The sequence below is a fragment of the Mobula birostris genome, chromosome 2 (genome assembly GCF_030028105.1).
Source record: "Mobula birostris isolate sMobBir1 chromosome 2, sMobBir1.hap1, whole genome shotgun sequence".
Classification (NCBI taxonomy): Eukaryota; Metazoa; Chordata; class Chondrichthyes; order Myliobatiformes; family Myliobatidae; genus Mobula; species Mobula birostris.
The window spans coordinates 11,468,446-11,493,241 of NC_092371.1; the positions used below are offsets into that span (position 1 = coordinate 11,468,446).

General features: G+C 48.3%; 1 protein-coding gene across 1 annotated transcript in view; it reads left to right on the plus strand.

Moving 5' to 3' along the window:
- Positions 1-24,796, plus strand: part of gba1 (glucosylceramidase beta 1) — a 57,255-nt gene that overhangs the window by 2,964 nt on the left and 29,495 nt on the right. The window contains exons 2-5 of the mRNA XM_072282984.1: positions 7,421-7,527; positions 12,802-12,993; positions 20,202-20,348; positions 21,952-22,085. Coding sequence (XP_072139085.1) covers positions 7,467-7,527; positions 12,802-12,993; positions 20,202-20,348; positions 21,952-22,085 — 534 coding nt within the window. The 5' untranslated portion in view covers positions 7,421-7,466. The remainder of the gene's footprint in view (positions 1-7,420; positions 7,528-12,801; positions 12,994-20,201; positions 20,349-21,951; positions 22,086-24,796) is intronic.

Below are 24,796 nucleotides of genomic sequence, written 5' to 3' on the forward strand. Positions count from 1 at the left end.
TGTCTCAACCAGTCGCCCTCGTCGCATGGTGCCTGCAAACTGGAAACAGGCCGTTTTTAACTCCATTTGTGGCCTTTTGCATCCGGGCCGGAAGGCCTCACAGAAACTGCTTGCACTGAAGTTTGTGTGGCACGGCCTTAGAAAGGGCATGCGTGATTGGAGCACAGCCTGCGTCAAGTGCTAGTGGGTGAAAATTAGCCGTGATGTTTGGGCACTGTTGGCATCCTTTGAGGTCCCTGAGTGACGGTTTGACCTTGTCAATGTTAGAGAGGACCACCCCCCCCCCACTCCACCCCAGTGGTTTCATGTACCTCTTTACCATAGTGGACCATTCCACCAGGTGGCCAGAGGTCATCCCCCTAGCATTGACAACACCCTCAGATGTGGCTCGGGTGTTCATCAGCACCTAGGTTGCTCGGTTTGACACCCCATCTGATATTTCCTCTGACCACAGTACCCAATTCATATCAGACCCCTGGGCTACGATGGCCTAGAACCTCAGTGTTAGGCTACAGCACACAACCCAACACAAGGAGTTTCACCGCTTCTTAAAGACTGCTGTGAGGGCTTCCCTAACAGATGAGTATTGGAGTGATCTTCTCCTGTGGATGCTGCTGGGGGTCAGAATGCCTCCGAAAGTGGGCCTGCAGTCGTCCGTGGCTGAGTTGTTATACAGGCAACCACTACGAGTGCCAGGTGATTTCATTCCTGAAGCCAGGACTGACTGGCCGGCCTCTAACCAGCATTCTACCCTCAGTAAATTCCAATTCCTACCTCCCATCATGGCATACAGCTCTCGAGTTCCTGTTGGCCTACATTCCGCCTCGTTTCTTTATGTCCTCCGAGGTGCACACCCACATCCCTATAGGCTCGTTTCACGTTTTGGAGTGGAGAGAAAGACCTTATCCTAGATAAGAGGGGTAAACCTGAATGTATTTCGATAGATCGCCTTAAACTGGCCCAACAAGATCTGGAGGATTCTGCTACCACTCTCCTGCCATGGCGACTTGACCATGAGCATGTCAACACGCCTCTGGATATACCAGAGGCACCTGCTGTTACTCCACCCCTGGGACGTAGGACCCGTGCCGGGCGGCTTGTCTGAACTCCGGACAGACTCTCAGTGCCAGTTCTGGGGGTGGGGGTGGAAACATAGGTGTAATTCACAGCCACCGACATTGAACTGAGGTTCACTTTAAGAGGCTGGTCTGACGTGATGATGTGAAGTTTTTAACCGCACTCTATGTTCTGCGTTTGGTCGACAATAAAGGAGTTGTTACCGTTTCCCTTAAACTTAAAACGCCTCTGCTGTTTTATTTATGAAAACCTACACAGGAACCAATGCCACTGGTTCCTTGCCTCTGGTAGATAGCGTAGATGATCTCATTTGGAGAAATAGCGTATCAGAGAGCAAGGTGTCCATCAGCACCTCGGTGGGCACCCCCTGATTATTATTTCTCTCTTATGGATGGGCATTCCCTCATTTTACCCTCTGCCTTCACAAGCGTTACGGGGCCTGCTGCAGTGAAGCATCCCCACAGCATAAGACCATAAGACATAGGAGCAGGATTAGGCCATTCAGCCCATTGAGTCTGCTCTGCCATTCCATCATGGCTGATCCAGGATCCCACTTGACCCCATACATCTGCTGTCTCACCATATCCTTTGATGCCCTGACCGATCATGAAATGATCAGCTTCCACCTTAATCCTTACATACTGTTCGGGTCAAATTTGACCCATTTTGACATTTGACAGCAGTAAAAACACCCTAACTGCCATTTTTTTTGTAATTTATTTTTTATTGAAGTTCATCATCAAACAAAACTTTCCATAAGATGTAGTTCAGATACTGTACATATATATCATATAGTCATATCTGTCACAAATCCCCACATAATTTTTGTCTGAGGTATACACTTATAGAAAGGAGAGGAAAGAAAGAACAATCGAAAGAAGAAAACTATGTACAGAGTAGGGAGTGACCTTTTTTTACAACATATTCATTGACTTGTGAGAATAAAATCAGGCCTATGAGGTGTTATGTAGTTAAACCATTTTTTCCACTATGAATAAAATTGTTCCAACTTATGATTAACAGATGCTGTTATCTTCTCCATTTTGTCAATGTCCTTTGTAATTTCCATCCATACATTTCAAGTTGGGCTCCCCTGTGATAACCATTTCCTGGTAAGGGTCTTTTTACCAGCCACCAGTAGTACATTTATTAAATATTTATCTCTTTTCAACCATTCTTGAGGTATATACCCAAAATATATGATCTTACTATCTAAGGGTATTTCACATTTAAAGATGTCTTGTAGGGCATTATGTATCCCACTCCAATAGTCTTTGATAGCGGGGCATTCCCAGAAAATATGCCATTTTTTAAAGCCGAAATTTGATGACTTTTCCTAAAGTGACCCAAAATGCGCAAAATGAAAGAATTTTGGCTTACAAAAATGGCATTTAGGGTGTTTTTACTGCTGTCAAATGTCAAAATGGGTCAAATTTGATCCCAACAGTATGTAAGGGTTAAACATACGCACGAACTTGGCTTCCACTGCAGTCTGTGTCAGAGCATTCCACAGATTTACTACCCTGGCTAATAAAGTGCCTCCTTACCTCTGTTCTAAAGGGTTGCCCCTCAGTTTTGAGGCTGTGCCCTCCAGTTTTGGATTCTCCTACCATAGGAGACATCCTCTCCACATCCACTCTGTCTAGTCCTTTCAACATTCAGTAAGTTTCAATGAGATGCAGCCACCACTATGCTTCACAATAGGGATGGTGCGTTTTTGATGTTGTGTGGAGTTTGGCTTAATCCAAATGTAGTGTTTAGTCTGATGGCCGGAAAGCTCAATTTTGGTTTCATCAGACCATAGAACCACCTTCCAGCCGGCTTCAGAGTCTCCCACATGCCTTCTGGCAAACTCTCGCTGGGATTTCATCTGACTTTTTTTCAACAAGGGCTTTCTCTTTGCCACTACTCTTTAAAGCTGTGACTGGTGAAGTACCCGGGCAGCAGTTGTTGTATGTGCAGTCTCTCCCATCTCAGCCACTGAAGCTTGTAACTCCTCCAGAGTTGTCATAGGTCTCTCGGTGGCCTCCCTCACTAGTCCCCTTCTTGCACGGTCACTCAGTTTCTGAGGACGGCCTGCTCTAGGCAGATTTACAGCTCAGCCATATTCTTTCCATTTCTTGATGATTGACTTAAATGTACCCCAAGGGATATTCAGTGACTTTGGGGAGTTTTTGCCAGGATACTGACTCACCAGCAGTTGGACCTTCCAGATACAGGTATATTTTTACTACAATCAATTGAAACACCTTCACTGCACACAGTGATCTCCATTTAACTAATTATGCATCAGTGATGATTTGCTGTGTCATATTAAAGGAGGTGGGGTATGATACTTATGCAATCAATTATTTTGTGTTTTATATTTGTAATAAAATTTTGATTACTTGTAGAGATGTTTTCACTTTGACACGGGAGAGTCTTTTTCTGTTGATCAGTGTCAAAAACACCAAATTAAATCCACTGTGATTCAATGTTGTAAAACAATAAAACATGAAAACTGCCGGGGGGGGGGGAATGAATATTTTTTATAGGCACTGTAACTGTATCCAACTTATCAACACTTTAAAAATGCCGTTCCTCTGTTCAGATTTCAGAACAGTGTGGTGACAGGGGCCAGGCTGTTCTCCGTGAGCACGAGTGAATCAAGTGTGATTGAGGATCGAGTGCAAGGATCAGAGTCCAGTTTATCGGCAATGGCACTGTGATCTGTCAGTTCAAGTTCAATTCTCTGTCTCTCTGTCTCTCTATATGTCTCTCTGTCTGTGTTTGTGTCTCTCCCTCACCCTCTGTCTCTCTCCCTCTCTCCCCCCATCTTCCCGTCTCTCCCCCTCTGTCTCCCTGTCACTCTCCCCTTCTCCCCGTCACTCCCCCTTCTCCCTGTCACTCTCCCCCATCTTCCCCCGTCACTCCCCCCTCTGTCTCCCTGTCTCTCCCCCACTTCTCCCTGTCTCTACCCACCTCTGTCTCCCTGTCTCTACCCACCTCTGTCTCTCTGTCTCTACCCACCTCTGTCTTCCCGTCTCTCCCCCCTCTGTCTCCCCGTCTCTCCCCCCTCTGTCTCCCCGTCAGTCCCCCCCTGTCTCCCCGTCAGTCCCCCCCGTCTCCCCGTCAGTCCCCCCGTCAGTCCCCCCTCTGTCTCCCCGTCTCCACCCACCTCTGTCTCCCCGTCTCTACCCACCTCTGTCTCCCCGTCTCTACCCCCCTCTGTCTCCCCGTCACTCCCCCCCCGTCTCCCCGTCACTCCCCCCCCATCTCCCCGTCTCTCCGCCTCTGTCTCCCCGTCACTCCCCCCTGTCTCCCCGTCACTCCCCCTGTCTCCCCGTCTCTACCCCCCTCTGTCTCCCCGTCTCTACCCAGCTCTGTCTCCCCATCACTCCTCCCTCTGTCTCCCCGTCACTCCCCCCTTCTCCCCTTCACTCCTCCCTTCTCCCCGTCACTCCCCCCATCTCCCCGTCACTCCCCCATATCCCCATCTCTCCCCCTCTGTCTCCCCATCAGTCCCCCCACCTCCCCATCACTCCCCCCTCTGTCTCCCCGTCACTCCCCCACTTCTCCCCGTCTCCCCATCACTCCCCCTCTCCCCGTCTCTACCCACCTCTGTCTCCCTGTCTCTACCCACCTCTGTCTTCCCATCTCTACCCTCCTCTGTCTCCCCGTCTCTACCCCCCTCTGTCTCCCCGTCACTCCCCTCTCCGTCTCCCCGTCACTCCCCTCTCCGTCTCCCCGTCACTCCCCCCATCTCCCCGTCACTCCCCCATATCCCCATCTCTCCCCCTCTGTCTCCCTGTCACTTCCCCATCTCCCCATCTCTACCCACCTCTGTCTCCCCGTCTCTACCCACCTCTGTTTTCCCATCTCTCCCCCCCGTCTCCCCGTCAGTCCCCCCACCTCCCCATCACTCCCCCCTCTGTCTCCCCGTCACTCCCCCACTTCTCCCCGTTTCCCCATCACTCCCCCTCTCCCCGTCTCTACCCACCTCTGTCTCCCCGTCTCTACCCACCTCTGTCTCCCCATCACTCCCCCCTCTGTCTCCCCGTCACTCCCCCCTTCTCCTCGTCACTCCTCCCTTCTCCCCGTCACTCCCCCGTATCCCCATCTCTCCCCCTCTGTCTCCCCGTCAGTCCCCCCACCTCCCCATCACTCCCCCCTCCCCGTCTCTACCCACCTCTGTCTCCCTGTCTCTACCCACCTCTGTCTTCCCGTCTCTCCCCCCTCTGTCTCCCCGTCAGTCCCCCCCGTCTCCCCGTCAGTCCCCCCCGTCTCCCCGTCAGTCCCCCTCGTCTCCCCGTCAGTCCCCCCTGTCTCCCCATCACTCCCCCCTCTGTCTCCCCATCACTCCCCCCTCTGTCTCCCCATCACTCCCTCTGTCTCTCTGTCTCTACCCCCCTCTGTCTCCCCGTCTCTACCCCCCTCTGTCTCCCCATCAGTCCCCCCACCTCCCCATCACTCCCCCTTCTGTCTCCCCGTCACTCCCCCACTTCTCCCCGTCTCCCCATCACTCCCCCTCTCCCCGTCTCTACCCACCTCTGTCTCCCTGTCTCTACCCACCTCTGTCTTCCCGTCTCTTCCCCCCTCTGTCTCCCCGTCAGTCTCCCCCCCGTCTCCCCGTCAGTCCCCCCCTTCTCCCCATCACTCCCCCCGTCTCCCCGTCAGTCCCCCCCGTCTCCCCATCACTCCCCCCGTCTCCCCATCACTCCCCCCTCTGTCTCCCCATCACTCCCCCCTCTATCTCCCCATCACTCCCCCCTCTGTCTCCCCATCACTCCCTCTGTCTCTCCGTCTCTACCCCCCTCTGTCTCCCCATCTCTACCCCCCTCTGTCTCCCCATCAGTCCCCCCCGTCTCCCCGTCACTCCCCCGTCTCCCCGTCTCTACCCCCCTCTGTCTCCCCGTCACTCCCCCATCTCCCCATCACTCCCCCGTATCCCCATCTCTCCCCCTCTGTCTCCCTGTCACTCCCCCCCTTCTCCCTGTCACTCCCCATCTCCCCATCTCTACCCACCTCTGTCTCCCCGTCTCTACCCACCTCTGTTTTCCCATCTCTCCCCCCCCGTCTCCCCGTCAGTCCCCCCACCTCCCCATCACTCCCCCCTCTGTCTCCCCGTCACTCCCCCACTTCTCCCCGTCTCCCCATCACTCCCCCTCTCCCCGTCTCTACCCACCTCTGTCTCCCCGTCACTCCCCCCTCTGTCTCCCCGTCACTCCCCCCTCTGTCTCCCCGTCACTCCCCCCTCTGTCTCCCCGTCTCTCCCCCCCTTCTCCCCGTCACTCCCCCCCTTCTCCCCGTCTCTACCCACCTCTGTCTCCCTGTCTCTACCCACCTCTGTCTTCCCGTCTCTCCCCCCTCTGCCTCCCCGTCAGTCCCCCCCATCTCCCCATCACTCCCCCCTCTGTCTCCCCATTACTCCCCCCTCTGTCTCCCCATCATTCCCTCTGTCTCCCCGTCTCTACCCCCCTCTGTCTCCCTGTCACTCCCCCCCCTGTCTCTCCGTCTCTCCCCCTCTCACTCCCTGTCACTCCCCCCTTCTCCCCGTCACTCCCCCCGTCTCCCCATCTCTACCCACCTCTGTCTCCCCGTCTCTACCCCCCTCTGTCTCCCCATCTCTACCCACCTCTGTCTCCCCGTCTCTACCCCCCTCTGTCTCCCTGTCACTCCCCCCTCTGTCTCTCCGTCACTCCCCCCATCTCTCCGTCACTCCTCCCCCCATCTCTCAGTCACTCCCCCCTCTGTCTCCCCGTCACTCCCCCCGTCTCCCCATCTCTACCCCGCTCTGTCTCCCCGTCTCTACCCCCTCTGTCTCCCCGTCACTTCCCCCCGTCTCCCCGTCACTCCCCCCCATCTCTACCCCCCTCTGTCTCCCCGTCTCTACCCCCTCTGTCTCCCTGTCACTCCTCCCTCTGTCTCCCCGTCACACCCCCAACCTTTGCCTCCCTGTCTCTCTCCATTCCCATCTGGGAACAGGCCCTTCCTGCCCTGTGAGCTGCACTGCCCCGCCCCAGCAGGCACCAACAACCTGATGTAACCCTGACCTGATCACGGGATGATTTACAATGATCATATAACCTCCCCGTAACCTCCTCGAACTGTGGGAGGAAAGCGGACCACCTGGAAAACTCACGCATTTCACGGAGAGGACGTACAGAGACTCCTTACTGAACTCTGAACTCTGATGCCCCGAGCACTCAGTTACGATCCAGCACACAGTCACAAAATATGTATTAGCACAAGTCTCTGAGTGGCGGGGTGACATAAAGTGTGAGGTACATCTCTATGTAAGACAGTATAACGTTACTGGCACTGTATAATAGAACAAACCGTCATTTTCTCTTCTTTAATTAAGGACCAAGTGTGACGCTGGAACAGCCATAGAGGTTTCCTTCTCCAAGATGGCAGCTTTCTGGTTGTCCATTTGTCTTCTTCCTCTCTGGACTGTCCTTCCTGTCACAGGTAAAGGAACACAGTGCTGAGACCACTTAGAGAGAGAGCAGAGAACTTTGCCTGAGTTGGAGAAATATAATCAGAGTTATTTTAATTGGAACAGAGGAGAATTCTATCAAGAGCATCAAACTGTTTGCTGGACGGAGTCAGTGAGTCAGGGGGCATTGTGCTGGGGTGGGGGGAGAATTGTCGACATTTCAGGTTGAAACCCTGCCTCGGGATCATTTACACCCGGCATCCTAAGACCATAAGGCACGGGAGCAGAGTTAGACCATATGCTCCATTGAGCCTGATCCACCATTGCATCATGGCTGATTTATTGTCCCTTTCTACTCTATTCTCTCTGCAATGTCCTGAGTAATCAAGAACCTCTGCTTTAAATATACCCGATAACTTGGCCTCCACGGGCATCTGTGGCAATTAATTTTACAGATTCACCACCCTCTGGATAAGGAAGTTCTGCCTCCTCTCTGTTGTCAAGGGACGTCCTTGTATTTGAAGGAGTCTTAGACTCCCCCACTATAGGATGCATCCTCTGCATGTCCATTCTATCCAGGCCTTTCAATATTCAGTAGGTTTCACTGAGATCCACCCCGTTCTTCTAACCTCAAGCTGGTACAGACCCAGAGCCATCAAGTGCTTTCATGCTGATTAAAGTTTATATAATATTGTGAGGCAAAGAAAGGGCAGACAGCCAGAATCTTTCCCCAAGATAGAAGTGTCGAATACTATAAAGGTAACGATTAGCTTTATTTGTCACACGTACAGTGAAACGTGCAGTCAAATGCGTTATTTGTGACAAGACCTACACAGTCCAAGCATGCACTGGGGGGCAGCCCGCAAGTGTCGCCGTGTTTCTGGTGCCAACGTAGCGTGCTCGCAACTTATTTACTCACCCTCACCCCCCTTGCGTCTTTGCAATGTGAGAGGAAACCAAAACAACTGGAGGAAACCTGGGAGAACGTACAAACTCTTTACAGACAGCAGCGGGAATATATTAGATTATGAGGACATGCAGTCCTCGTTTATTGTCATTTAGTAATACATGCATTAAGAAATGATACAATTTGTTCCTCCAGAATGATATCACGGAAACACAAGACAAACGAAGACTAAAAAAAAAACTGACAAAAACCACATAATTATAACATATAGTTACAACAGTGCAAAGCAATACCGTAATTTGATGAAGAACAGGCCATGGGCACGGTAAAAAAAGAGTCTCAAAGTCTCTCGAAAGTCCCATCAACTCACGCAGGTGGTAGAAGGAAGAAAAAAAAACTCTCCCTGCCATGAACCTCCAGCACCGCAAACTTGCCGATGCAGCACCCTGGAAGCACCCGACCACAGCCGACTCTGAGTCCGTCCGAAAACTTTGAGCCTCCGACACCGAGCACCATCTCTTCCGAGTGCTTCGACCCTGGCCCCAGCCGCCAAGCAACAGGCAAAGCTGAGGACTCGGGGCCTTCCCCTCCGGAGATTCTGGATCGCACAGTAGCAGCGGCAACGAAACAGGCATTTCAGAAGTTTCGCCAGATGTTCCTCCGTGCTTCTCACGAATGTCTCCATCAAATCAGGATTGTGCAGGCCCCCTACTTGACAGATAACCAATATTCATTCCAGAGTGGCCGCTGCGCGCTGCGTCGCGCCGCCATCTTCTCTTGCGAATATTTATTTATTTATTGAGATACTGTGCAGAATAGGCCCTTTCAGCCCATCAAGCCATGCTATCCAGCAACCCCTGATCTAACCCTAGCCTGATCACAGGATAGTTTTTACAGTTAGCAATTAACCTACCAATCAGTACGTCTTTGGACTGTGGGAGGAAACCAGGGCACCCGGAGGAAACCCACACATTCCACAGGGGGAACGTACAGACTCCATACAGTGGACACTGGGACTGATCTCTGAACTCCGATCCCTGGAGCTGTAATATCATTGTGCTAACCACTATGTTATCATGACGCTCTATTAAAGGGCATATTTAGGGCGGGCGGCTGATGTTTAAAGGAGATGTGCAGGGTTTGTTTTTTTTTAAATATGTGGAGTGGTAGGTGCATGGTTTGCACTGAGAGGTGTGGTATTGGAAGCAGATGTGATAGTGACATTCAGGAGCCTTTTTGATAAGCAACACACAAAATATAAACACAAGATCCTGTAGATGCTGGAACTCCAGAGCAAATCACACAAAATGCTGGAGGAACTCAGCAGGTCAGGCAGCATCTATGGAAGTGAATCAGTGTTGATGTTTCCAGCTGAGACCCTTCACCAGGACGAGAAAGGAAGGGGGAAGGTGCTAGAACAAGGAAGCTAGGGGGAGAGGAAGAAGTACAAGCTAGAAGGTGATGGGTTCAGCCAGGTGGGTGGGGGAGGGGAGATGATGTAGGAAGCTGGGAGGTGATAGGTGTTAAAGGCCTGAAGAAGGAGGAGTCTGATTGGAGAGGAGAGTGGGAAGGAGGGGCACCAGGGGAGGTGATAGACAGGTGAGGAGAAGAGGTAAGAGGCCAGAGTCGGGGAAGGAAGGGGGGGGGGGGGAATAACCAGAAATCAATGCTCATGCCATCAGGTTGGAGGCTTCCTAGATGGAATATGAGGTGTTGCTTCCCCAACCTGAGAGTGCCCTCATCTTGGCACACACAAAATGCTGGAGGAACTCAGCAGGTCAGGGGAATGAATAGTGATCTAGTTCCTCCAACGTTTTATATGTGTTGCTCAAGATTTCCAGCATCTGCAGAATCCCTTGTGTTTATAATTTGCTGTTCCACCGTGAATCTCTATGGGGGCTGGCTACCCTGAAGAACTTTAAATCCCCTCTTCGATGGGAGTTCAGTGAGACCCTCTCACTGCTCCCTCTCTGTGACCTCTGCTGCCCCCCAACCCTTCGACCATGTACTCACTACCAAAGCCACATGTCACCTGCCAGCTCGTATTCTCCTCCTCTTCCCTCTCCCCACCTTCTTATTCTGGCTTCTCTCTCCTTCCTTTCCAGTGCTGAAGAAGGGTCTCAGCCGGAAACGTTGACTGTTTATTCCCCTCTATAACTGCTGCCTGACCTGCTGAGTTCCTCCAGCATTTTGTGTCTGTTGCTGGAGTGATGCAGATCACCTGCAGGGAAAATCCTTTTCCCCAGGGCAGAAATGTCAAATACTAGAGGGCTTAGCTTTGAGGTAGCTCTCCAGGGCCAGGAGATTCTTCCTAGCATACAGAGCACAGACTTCTTCACAATACAGGTATGCATCACTTAACGTCCACGATACGTTCTGTGAAATTGGACGTTATGTGATTTGGACGTTGTGTGGATATACTTAGCAAACCTATATGGAGTACTGTATTGACTAAGTAGCCAAGAACTTACACTAAAACTGTATTCTGTGCGCTATAATACATATATACACTATAATTTTTTATTTCACTTTAACCTTTTTAATTTTTTTCACTTTTTAAACTTTTATGTAAACATTTTCTTGGCCTATATCACACACAATTTACCAAAGATGATCAGGATCGTCCACATCCCTGTTCTCAACTTCCTCATGGTGTTCCACTGGAAGAGTTTCAGGTCGAATAACCTGCGCTTGGAAGCCATGATGCACTTTACGGTAATGTTTTCAAAAGAAAATTAAACAGAGAGACAACGCTACTACACTCAAGAGACGCTCGATACACGAGATTGGTTACGTCTGCTACATCACGTTCTCTGATTGGGACTACGGACGTATGTGCGATCGGATGTTGTCTGAATGGACGTGGAGCGGCGCACACCGGTATTCCAAATGAGGTCTGAACAACGCCTTAGAAGTCTCAGCAGTTTGTCCTTGCTTTTATATTCCAGTGCTGCCCATCAAGTACAGGCCAGAACCATCAAACCAATGACCAACGTTCTGTCTCCTTTCGGAACCTGCGATGCTGCTGCAAGCATGTTGGTCAACATACATCAACATATTAAATACAGGAGTCGGAATGTTAGGTGGAAGTTAATTTCATTTTTAAAATCTTTTTATTGATACATAATCTTCTACAGCTTTAACATGGTACAAGATTACGGCAAATTAATATATATGCAGTTAATAAAGCCGAAAAAAACCTATCAAAAAAGAATAATATGATAATGAAAAAAAAAATTTTATAAAGAAAAGGAAAAAGAGAATCCCAACTACCAAAAGAGAAAAAAAAAACCAGTAGCTACAAGAGAAAGAAAAAGAAAAATAGGGGGGAAAAAACCCATTAGGAACCAACTCCCGGAGCAATATGACTTACAATCATCTATATAAATAAACAAGAAAAATCATCAACCGCCAGTTCACATCTATATAAAATAAGATTGGAAGGAAACCATATAAATTAATTCAAATTAAATGATAGTATTTGGCAAAAGAGCCCCATCTTCTCTCAAAAGTAGAAGTTCAATACGATGTTGGTGAGGCCAAATTTGGAAAGTTGTTTGCAGTTCTGGTCACCTACGTACAGGAAAGAATCAGTAAGTGACACAAACAGAACGCTGGAGGTCAACAGGTCAAGTGGCGTCTATAGAAAATAGCTCAATAGTTCCATTTAATATCAGAGAATTGTATACAATATACACCCTGAAATTCTTTTTCTTCACAAACGTCCATGAAAACAGAAGAGTGCCCCAAAGAATGAATGACAGTTAAAACGTTAGAATCCGAAAGCCCACTAACAGTCGACGTTTTGGGCTGAGACTCTTCTTCAGGAAGGTTGAAAGAGTACAGAGAAAATGTACAAGGATGTTGCCAGGACTCGAGGACCTGAGTTAAGGGAAAGGTTGTATAGGTTAGGACTTGCTCTCTAGATCAGGAGTTCCCAACCATTAACGGAGGTGTCTGTGGACGCTGGGTTGGGAACCGCTGCTCTAGTGATGAGGAGAATGAGGGAAGATTTGATAGGGGTATACAAAAACTATGAGGGTTATAGGCAGGTTAAATGGAAGGAGACTTTTTCCACTGAGATTGGGTGAGACTAGAACTAAAGGTCGTAGGTTGAGGTTAAAAGGTGAAAGTTTGGATAAATATATGGATGGGAGGGTATGGAGGGTTGTGGTCCAGGTGCAAGTCAATGGGATTAGGCAGGGTAACAGTTCAGGATGGATTAGATGGGGCAAAGTGCCTTCTTCTGCGCTGCAGCACTCTATGGCTAAGTTTTTATTGTCCCTTTACCTTAATAACTCAACTTGACTCAAATTTACGTGAGGATAGAAGTGGGGTGGGTGAGAAGGCAGGACAAAAAGTCAGCTCTAACAGGCGTTTGTTTCTCTTGCCTTTCCAGCTGCTAAACCATGCAAGGCCATGAGTTTTGGTTTGAGCTCGGTGGTTTGCGTCTGCAATGCGGCGTACTGCGACACAATGGACCCGGTAGTGGTACCCAAGAAAGGCAGTTACCTTCTGTACGAGACCACCAGGGCTGGTAAGCGACTTGAGCGTGAGACGGGGGAGATGCTGCCATCTGCCAAACACTCAGGTAGGTTAAGGTTACTGTCATACACACAAGTCAAATCAAGTCAAGTTTATTGCCATGTATACCATCACACGAAACAATGTTTCTTCAAACCAGGGTGTAAAGTACAGTAGTACACATAACACAATAACTTATGAATGATTCACGCATAAATGAGCAAACCAAAGTGCATCAATTAAATATTGTAAGATAGGGAACAAATTAACCGGTGACACTTTGAATGCAATGCAGCAGTGAGTTCAGAAGCCTAATGGTTTGAGGGAAGAAACTGTTTCCCATCCTGACCGTTCTTGTTCTTAATGCTTCGGAGTCTCCTGCCTGGTGGAGGAAAGTCAAAGAGGATGCTGGATAGATGGGTGGGATCCTCAATAATACTAATAATAAGCATACACAGTGCTCCTGGTAAATGTCCCTGACCGATGGTGCGGAGATCTCTATGATCCTCTCGGCCATTCACACAGTCCTTTGAAGGGACTTCTGGTCCAATGCTCGGTTGCTCCCATACCAGATGGGGATATAGCTTGTCAGGATGCTTTCAATGGTGCTGCTGTAAAATTCAGTTAAAATGGGAGGGTGGAGGGAGTTTCACTTGCCTCAATCCCCTTAGGAAGTGGAGACGTTGCATTGCATCATCCTAGAACCTGGAACCTAGAACAGTATGGCACTGGGCAGGCCATTGAGCCCACCTGTGCCAGACTTGATGTCAGTTTGTATCTCCATTCTCTGCTTATTGATGTTCAAAGTGAATTTATAACTTTATCTCAAATTACGAGATAAATTACTCAACTTTGAGTCACCTCAAATGTCTCTGATATCCATTGGAATGAATCTCAGCATAGTATATGGTAACATAGTGGCACACTATTCTCCAGTCCGGCGTCCTGAAGAAGGGTCTTGGCCCGAAATGTCGACAGCTTATTGTGACAAGAATACACATAGATTAAGATGTTAGCTGTCCTGTGTGATCAGCAGTTGGTCTGCCACCTGTCTTCAGGAGAGAGAGAGATAAGGAAAACAATGGAGCAGCATTTGGAGATGTGTAATGAAGGGGAAGGAGAGCTGTCAAGAGCGGCTCCCCCTTTGAACCCTGAACTGTTTGAAGTGATGGACAGGCGATACCCCCACAGGGGGATAAAAAGGGACAGGTTCGCTAAGGCAGGACACACACGACACCCTAGGTAACAAGACCCTGGAAGCGGTGCGCCTCTCACAAGTCGGTGGGAAGTACCGGGCCATAGACGCACAGGGTGGAAAGGCACGATCGGCGGGAACCTGGTGTGTGTCCACCCTTGCCTGGGTGCCAGGTTCAGCGCAGAGAAACGATCGTATCTGGAAACGGAGGGGTCACGGTCGGTGACCTCAGATGACATCACAAAGGACTCGCCCGACAGCTGACTGCGAAGGTCTGTGTGTGGAAGCCGTTTGAATATTCATTCGTTTTTGCTCTCTCTCTCCTTCCCCCACACTGTCCATCTCCCACGGCAGCGATTACTGTGAACTGAACTGAACTTTGCGTCACTTTGAAACTGGTCATTTGCCCCTAGACAACGATAGAGCTTGATTGATCCTGTTATCTGAATTCTGTGTACATGTATGTTTATCATTGCTGAACTGTTGCATTTGTTATCCTTTTGATTAGAGTACTGTGTTGCTTGTTTCTTTAATAAAACTTTCTTAGTTCTAGTAATCCAGACTCCAACTGAGTGATCCATTTCTGCTGGTTTGGCAACCCAGTTACAGGGTACGTAACATTATTAATTTCCACAGATGCTGCCTGACCGGCTGAGTTTCTCCAGCGTTTTGTGTGTGTGTGTTGCATATTTACGTTGCCATTTACTACCCTGAGATTCACTTTCTTGCAGGCATTTCCGGGGTGGGGGGTGGGGGGGGGGGAAGTACAATGCACCTTATGAAAAACTAGATGTAAACTGACAAACAGCCAGTGTGGAAACAAGATACACTGTATAAATAATAAGATAAAACTGAGAACATGAGTTGCAAAAAGTCCTTGAAAGTGAGTCTGTAGGTTGTAGAATCAGTTCAGATATGGTGTGGTGTCTATCAAAAAGCCCCAAATTCGACCTAACAAATTACTTCCAATAATACCCCTGGTAACCCATTCCAGGCAGCTACTATACCCTGTGAGTGGGGGGGGGGGGGGGGAAGCATACAAACAAACTTGACCTTCACATCAACTTTAACCTCCCCTACCCTTCCCTTGTCCTCTGGTGTTTGACACTCCTACCCTGGACGGCAAAATGGAGATACACCTCTATCAAGGGGTGAAAAGGTGCCCCTTCCCTCCTCTAGTCTTGGGCAAGGTGTAGCACCTGCTTAGCACCTCTTCCCCCATCCCCCTGATCAGGGTCTGTGAAGCCATGGGACTAGGTGGTGGATGGCTGTTTGAGCGGCTGGTGCACATCAGCCACTGACGCCAGGCAGACGATCTCTGAAGAATACGGGTAGTGGCTGGGGTCATCCGTCTTGTAAAGACACTGCCCAGAAGAAGGCAAAGGCAAACCACTTCTGTAGAAAAATTTACTAAGACAATCATGGTCAGGGAATGACCATGATCACCCACGTCATGATGGTGATGACTCTGGGGGGGAAAAAATTTCTGTTTACCCTCTCTATGCCTCTCATAATTGTAAAAATCTTTACATTGGAAATGCTGTAGATTATGAAGACACGTAGTCCCCTTTTATTGTCATTTAGTAATGCATGTATTAAGAAATGATACATTATTTCCTCCGGTGTCATATCACAAAACACAGGACACACCAAGACTGAAAAAACTGACAAAACCACATAATTATACATATAGTTACAAACAGTGTAACAATACCATAACTTGATGAAGAAAGTCCTTGAGCACAGTAAAGTCCAAAGTTTCTCAAATGTCCCACATCTCACGCAGACGGGAGAGGGAAGAAAAACTCTCCCTGCCATGCCGACCACAATCCGACTCTGAGTCATCCGAAAACTTCGAGCTCTGATCAGCTCTCCGACTCCGAGTACTGAGCGCCACCTCTGTCCAAACGATTCGACCTCCTTCACGGTCACCAAAAGCAGGCAAAGCCGGGGATTTTGAGGCCTACCCTCCGAAAGATTCCCAACCACACAGTAATGACAGCAGCGGACGGGCGTTTCTGAAATTTCTCCAGATGTTCCTCTGTAATTTCACATCCATCCTCCATCAAATCAGAATTGTCCATGGCTCCTATTTAACAGATACGACATCGTTTTTCACCGGAGAGCTGCGCACGCGCGGCGCGCTGCCATCTTCTCCTCCCGCCGTCTTCTGTAGGAACAACAACCAAGTCTGTTTGATCTCTCCCCACAGCTCACACCCTGTAATCCTGGCAGCACCCTGGTGAGCCTTCTCTTTACCTTTCCACAGTCTCCTCGCCCTTTCTGTAATGCGGGTGTGCACAGGTGCAATGAAAATCTTACCTACAACAGCATCACAGGCACAAAATTCAAAATAAATTTATTATCAAAGTACGAGCTATATACAACCCTGAGATTTGGCTCCTCCAGGAAATACGAGGGGTGATTGGTAAGTTCGTGGCCTACAGTGGAAGGAGTCAAGTTTAGAAAACCAGGCACATTTATTTTTCAACATAGTCCCCTCTTACATGTACACACTTAGTCCAGTGGTCGTGGAGCATTAGGATCCCTTCTTTGTAGAAGTGGTCCACTGCAGGGGTGATTGATAAGTTCGTGGCCTAGGGTAGAAGGAGATGAGTTATTAACTTCAAACTTTCTGCATTATCACTCGAAGAGTTGAACTGCACGTGCATGTAATGACAGCGTCTTGGACCTCCAGGTGGTCCACAGCAGGGGTGATTGATAAGTTTGTGGCCTAAGGTAGAAGGAGATAACAATTATACAGCTCTCATCACATGCACGTGCAGTTCAACTCTGAGTGAAGATGCAGAAAATTTGAAGTTCTCCTCACCTCCTTCTACTTTAGGCCACAAATTTATCAATCACCCCTGCTGTGGACCACTGCTGGAGGTCCAAGACACCGAATTCTACAAAGAATGGATCCGTCTGCTCCACGACCGCTGGAAGTGTGTAAATGTAGGAAAAATAAATGTGCTAGGTTTTCCAAAATTGACTCCTTCTACCGTAGGCCAGGAACTTATCAATCACCCCTCGTACACAAAAAATCCAAGAAACGCAATAGAATCAATGAAAGACCACATCCAATGGGCCAGACAACTGCAAATACAAAATAAATTAATAATAATAAAATAAGTAAGCAATAAATATCAAGAACATGACATGAAGAGTCCTTGAAAGTGAGTCCATAAATTGTGGGAAAGGTTCACTGATGGGTGAGTGAAGTTACCCCCTCCAGTTCAAGAGCCTGATAGTTGAGGGATAACGGTTCCCGAACCTCTGGTGTGGGTATTGAGGCTCCTGTCTTTTCTTCCTGATGGCAGCAGTGAGTGTGTGATGTGACAGTGTAGAGGGAGCTTCACTCTGTGTCTGACCCCGGGAGTGTGTGATGGGACAGTGTAGAGGGAGCTTCACTCTGCGTCTCACCCCGGGAGTGTGTGATGTGACAGTGTAGAGGGAGCTTCACTCTGTGTCTGACCCCGGGAGTGTGTGATGGGACAGTGTAGAGGGAGCTTCACTCTGCGTCTCACCCCGGGAGTGTGTGATGTGACAGTGTAGAGGGAGCTTCACTCTGTGTCTGACCCCGGGAGTGTGTGATGGGACAGTGTAGAGGGAGCTTCACTCTGCATCTCACCCCGGGAGTGTGTGATGGGATAGTGTAGAGGGAGCTTCACTCTGTGTCTGACCCCGGGAATGTGTGATGTGACAGTGTAGAGGGAGCTTCACTTTGTGTCTGACCCCGGGAGTGTGTGATGGGACAGTGTAGAGGGAGTTTCACTCTGTGTCTGACCTATGGAGCATGTGATGGGACAGTGTAGAGGGAGTTTCACTCTGTGTCTGACCCCGGGAGTGTGTTATGGGACAGTGTAGGGGGAGTTTCACTCTGTGTCTGACCCCGGGAGTGTGTGATGGGACAGTGTAGAGGGAGCTTCACTCTGTGTCTGACCCCGGGAGTGTGTGATGGGACAGTGTAGAGGGAGCTTCACTCTGTGTCTGACCCCGAAGTGTGTGATGGGACAGTGTAGAGGGAGCTTCACTCTGTGTCTGACCCCGGGAGTGTGTGATGGGATAGTGTAGAGGGAGCTTCACTCTGTGTCTGACCCCGGGAGTGTGTGATGGGACAGTGTAGAGGGAGCTTCACTCTGTGTCTGACCCCGGGAGTGTGTGATGGGACAGTGTAGAGGGAGCTTCACTCTGTGTCTGACCCCGGGAGTCTGTGATGGGACGGTGTAGAGGGAGTTTCACTGTGTCTGACCCCGGGAGTGTGTGATGGGACGGTGTAGAAGGAGTTTCACTCTGAGTGTGTTTTGGGACAGTATTGAGGAATTATTGAGGCATCACCTTTGGAAGGTGCCCTCGATGTTGCGGAGGGTTGTACCCATAATGGAGCTGGCCGAGTCTACAGCCCTTGCAGCTTTTTCCGATCCTGTGCATTGGCAGTTCCATACCAAACAGTAATGTAACCAGTCAGAATATCCTCCACAGTGAACCTGTAGAAATTGGGAAGGGCAATTAAATGCTGCATTTAATTTAATTTCAGGCTGAGAAACCCACACCCCTTGAATGAATTAAAGAAGAGTTTCACAATTGCACATATTGCTCACATAGAAGAGTTGACTGAACTCTCCCTAACATCATTAGGATGCTGCCTAGATTAGAGAGAGGGGTCTAAAAGTCTGGTTAAACCACCTTGGAGTATTGTGTTCAGAAAGGTTGAGCGAGCTGGGGCTTTTCTCTTTGGAGTGAAGGAGATGAGAGGTGACTCGGTAAGAGGGATGGATCAAGCGGATAGATAATAGATATACTTTATTGATCCCGAGGGAAATTGGGTTTCGTTACAGCCACACGAACCAAGAATAGAGCATAAATATAGCAATACAATAACCACAAACAATCAAACAACAAAATGCAAACTATGCCAGATGAAAATAAGTCCAGGACTAGCCTATTGGCTCAGGGTGTCTGACCCTTCACGGGAGGAGCTGCAAATTCGATGGCCATAGGCAGGAATGACCTGTGCCACCCAGTGTTGTATTTCAGTGGAATATGGCCGAAGTCCAACAGTAAAAAGTTCAATATCCGGTCTACAAACACGTTCCTCGATCGTAATATGACCCGGATTGCACCATCTGTTGTTAACCAGAACAGTAAGCCCCCAACTCCTTAACACTTACCGCTCTCAGTGCACTTCCGGTCAGCCTGAACAGTCTGGAAGCCGTCCATGGAAAAGTTTTGATGGGTATGTCCTCTGCAGCCCCGTTCCAGTGAAGCACATAACACTGCACTCCCGAAATGTTCTCCGACGCCTGGCTAGCACCGTGAACTCGTCCATTTTATTACCCACTGAACTCCTCTTCTCCATACGTCTCTGTTGTTTCGACCCGGTCCTCTTTCCTCGACTTTGTGATCCCCCTCTGCATCCTCTGTGTGTTTTCCTCCAGATTTCAGCAGGGGTGTCCCCCGCTGTCCTCGCTAAACCGTATATCCAGAATGCTAATATGAAGCATATCTTTAATGTGATTGGAGGAAAGTATAGGGGCTGTTTTTAACACTGAGAGGTGGGTGTGTAGAATGCTCTGCCCAGGTGGTGGTGGAGGTGGATATATAAGGGTTATTTAAGAAATTCTTGGATACACACATGGATGATCGGAAAATGTAGGGTATGTGCGAAGAAAAGGTTAGATTGATCTTAGAGTAGGTTAAAACGTTCATGTGCCAAAGGGCCTTACTGTCTTTCCTATTAGAAGAATATTCTGCTGCTGGGTTCATCCTGACTCCCCCACCACCTTACCTTGTGTACCTTCCGACACGTCTTAAACCCACTGCACCCATTTTGCTGAGAAAGAGAGGGAGGAGGAATTGGGGGGGAGAAGGTAGAGGGGAGGGGCTGCGGAGGAGGAGAGCAGTGAGGGAGTAAGGTAGGAGGGAGGGGAGAGCAGTAGGATGGACAGAGGTGGAGAATGTGGGGAGCGGGGAGAAGTCTCGGTCGACTTGGCCGCACACACCAGGTCTGGGTCACACACGGGGACTGCAAGTGACGGGGCGGGATGGCAAGGAATCACACCGTCTGCTCCTTCCCCAAGGGCTGCAGCTCACTCTGGACGTGCAGAAGAAGTACCAGAACATCAAAGGATTCGGAGGTGCCATGACAGATGCTGCTGCCATTAACATTCTCTCCCTCTCCCCTGGTTCACAAAGAAACCTCCTGCGATCGTACTTTTCTGAGGAAGGTATGCAATATGACCACGTGGTGCGCTGGTTAAAAATGTGAGCGCTCCCACTGCATGGGGCACTGCCTGTTTTCTAAACAGTTCCTCCACATGCTCCTCCTCCCTCTCCCTCCTCCTAATCCCCCCTCACCCCACCCCTCCCACAGGCCTCGATAACCCTGTGATTTGTACGTTCTCCCTGTGGCCCACGTGCACTTCCTCCGGATGCTCCAGTTTCTTTCCACAGTCTAAAGGCGTACGAGTGAGGGTTAGTAAGTTGTGTCAAAGCTCCAGATAAATTTATTATCAAATTGTGCGTATGTTACCATATTGTACCTTGCAGACATTTACAGGAAAATGAAGAAATACTGTAGAATTTATGAAAAACTATATATAACAACCAGTGTGCAAAAGAAGACAAACTGTGCAAATAATTGTTTTAAAAAGTAAATAAATAATTTTTAAAATGTGGGCATGCTATGTTGGCGCTGGAAGCATGGTGACACATACAGCGCATGTTTGGACTGTCTTGATCATTGACACTAAAACATTGCACTTCACTGTATGTTTCACTGTTTCAGAGTAACATGTGACACATAATGCAAATCTGATGATTTATTTAAATCTCCAAAACTCTGAGCGGTGGAATGCACTCAAAGCCGAGAGGTCTTGCCACTTTTCTTTCGAGCTATGCTGCCCATGTTCCTACTGCACCTTCCGGCCGAGCTGTGGCTCAGCGGGCAGCACCCTCACTTTGGAGCCTGAAGGTTGTGGGTTCAAGTCCCACTCCGCAGCATTGCTCCTGAAAACTCAGGCCAGTGCAGTACTGAGGGAGCTGCTGTACTGCCAGCAACAGTTCCACAGAGCGGGAGGAAGGGCACGTTGCTTCTTAAAAATATTCCTCTCGTGCCTCTGGTGTCAATTATTTCTCAATCAACGTAATTTTTGTTTGAAGTTTATTTGGATCTTCCCATGTTCTTGTCTTTGGGATCTTACTGGCTGTGAAGAGTTGCTATAGACATGCTGGACTTTCACAAACTAGCAATCCAGTGATCATAAATACGAGAGATTCTGCAGATGCTGGAAGTCCAGAGTAACACACATTAAATGCTGGAGGAACTCAGCAGGTCAGGCAGCGCCTATGGAGAGGAATGAAGAGTGGACTTTTGGGACTGAGAGCCCTGATGATGCTGCACGATCTGCTGAGTTCCTCCGGTATTTTGTGTACGTTAATCTCTTCACCTTCCTCAGACTGGTGGGGTTAGGATTGAGCAAACAGAAAAGGCGCAAGAGGAAGAAAATAAAGATTAAAGTTTTGAGATTAGCTTTATTTGTCACGTGAAACGTGGAAACATCCGGTGAAATACATCGCTTTGCATCAATGACCAGCGCAGTTCGAGGACTGTGCTGGTGGGAGCCTGCAAGTGTCAGCATGCTACTGGCGCCAACGTACTGATGCTAACCCTTATGTCTTTAGAATGCGAGAGGAAACTTCTGTGAGAGGGAAAACATACAAACTCCGTACAGACAATGGCAGTAAAGCATTTCGCCTACTGCCAAGAATGGACTCAATGGCTGTTTTTCTGTTGTGGGTTTTAAGCTTTCTGCTTGTTCCCAAATGTAGGAATTGAGTACAACGTTATTCGAGTGCCGATGGCAAGCTGTGACTTCTCCACACACGTGTACACGTATGATGATCATCCAGGAGACTTGGATCTGCACAACTTCAGTCTGGCAAAGGAGGACACAGACATGAAGGTGAAATATTCTCCCCTCCCGAAACTGACCGATGAAATGCAAGGACATGGAGCTTGGTTTTGGGCCGGTCACCCTTTCTGGGGAGAGCTGGTCAAAATATTGGTATTGGTTTAATATTGTCATGTGTACCAAGATACAGTGAAAAGCTTGTCTTGCATACTGTTCATGCAGATCAAATCACTGGACAGTGCATTGAGGTAGAACGAGGTAAAACAATAACAAAATGCAGAGTAAAGTGTAAAAACTACTGAAAAAGTCCAGTGCAGGTAAACAATAAAGAGCACGATCATAAGGAGGTAAATTGAGAGGCCAAGAGTCCATCTTATCGTACAAGATGTAAATTCAAGAGGCTGATAACAGTGGGATAGAAGCTGTCCTTGAGCCTGGTGCTACGAGCTTTCAGGCTTTTATATCTTCTGCCCGATGGGAGAGGAGAGAGAGAGAATGACTGGGGTAGATGGGGTCTTTGATTCCACTGGCTGCTTTATCGAGTGTAAGTAGAGTCCATGGAGGGGAGGCTGGCTTCTGTGATGTGCTGAGCTGTGTCCACAACCCTCTGCAGTTTCTTGCGGTCACGGGCAGAGCAGATGCCATACCAAGCCGTTATGCATCCAGACAGAATGCTTTCTGTGGTGCATCAATAAAAATTGGTAAGAGTCAATGGGGACATTCCTAATCTCTTTAGGCCTGTTGTGGAAGTAATAATAAGAAATAACTTTATTTACCGAGCACTTTTCATCCAGATGATGTTGTTCAAAGTGCTTTACAAAAGGGATAAAAGTACAAACATGAAAGGTAAAATAAAAATAAATATGAAAATAGAAGACAAAAAAAAGTTGTTAGTTAAAAGCAAGATTAAATAAATCAGCATGAACATTGATTTCTCTAACTTCCGTTAATGCCCCTCCTCCTCCTCATACCCCATCCGTTATTTTTATATATATGTGTGTATGTATGTATTCCCTCCCTCTCTCTCTCTATCTCTCTCTATCTCTCTCTATCTCTCTCTCTCTCTATATATATATATATATATATATATCCTGTCCGATGATCCTCTCATATCCCTTTTGCCAATCACCTGTTCAGCTCTTGGCTCCATCCCTGTCCTCCTGTCTTCTCCTATCATTTCAGATCTCCCCCTCCCACTTTCAAATCTCTTACTAGCTCTTCTTTCAGTTAGTCCTGACGAAGGGTCTTGGCCCGAAACGTCGACTGTACCTCTTCCTAGAGATGCTTTCTGGCCTGCTGCGTTCACCAGCAAATTTTATGTGTGTTGCTTAAATAAATAGGTTTTGAGCTGGCATTTAAAAGTGACAACTGAATCTGCATCCCTTAAAGTTTTAGGTATTGAATTCCACAATTTGGGAGCGTAGTTCAAAAAAAGATGATCTGCCAATTATCTTTTGAGGGAGATGGTGGAAGGAGGCCTGGGAGCTCAAGCAGGATTATAAAATAACAATGATTCTGGGATGTACTCCTGTCCCAGACCATTAAGTGCTTTAGTAACAAGTAAGAGAACTTTAAAATCAATTCTAAAAGATACAGGAAGACAATGCAGAGTGTCTAATACGACAGTGATATGCTCCATCATTCTGGTATTGGTTAAAAGTCTAGTGATAGCATTCTGAACGCACTGAAGTTGTCAATAGATTGCTTTGGAAGGCTGGTAAAAAGGACATTGCAGTAATCTAGTCTGTTTGATATAAAGGTGTGAATTAGTTTTTCAGCATTATTACCTGACAAAAATTTCTTAAGCGTAGAAATGCTGCTGTGGTCACCTTCTTTATTCGGGGTTTAGAATTCAAATTGAAATCAAGGGTAACACCCAGGCTAGATACAAGGGGAGCCAAGTTCCCAAGTGTATCCAGGAGTAGAGGTGTTAATGAGCTTTCTTGGCCACGTTTGGACCACGTTTGGGATAGGCGGTCAGTGGTGTGCACTCATAGCTCTCAATCTCAACACCATTGGAGTAGACAGAAGCTTCTGCTGTACCTCCCCTTCTGAAGACCCAGCAACTGAATGTCAGGGTGCGGTTCTGCCTCATGGCGTATTGGTATTGGTTGCTAACTACCAAATATACCGAGATATAGTTGAAAGCGTTTGTTTTTCATGCCATGCAGACAGATCCTCCCGTACATTGGTGCATCAAGATAGTAAAATTAAATTCAGAATGAATGAGGCAGCACTGTAGCATAGTGGTTAGCACAATGGTTTTGAGTACCAGGGACCCAGGTTCAATTCCCACCGCTGCCTGTAAAGAGTTTGTACGTCCTCCCCATGGAATGCACGGGTCTCCACCCACAGTCCAAAGATGTCTTGGTAGTTAGGTTAGTTGGTCGTTGTGACTAGGCTGGGATTAAATCGAGGGTGGCTGGGCAGCGAGGCTCGAAGGGCTGGAATGGCCTTCTCTGCGCTGTATCGCTAAATAAATAAAGTGCAAGGGTCACGATGAGGTAGGCTGGGAGATCAGAATTTCACCTATTAGTGTTTGAGAGGTCTGATGAGGAGTCTCATAACAGTGGGATAGAAGCTGCCTAGCAAAAGTGAGGGACTGAATGTCTTCCCCCTACTTGTAGAATAATACATCAAGGAAACGCACCCTTCGGGTACGTGCTGACCATGTGTCCACCTAAGCTAGCCCATGTTCAGCCCATAAAGGGCGCCACAGTGGCTTTGCGGGACACTATCACAGCTCGGATGTTCCAGAGTTC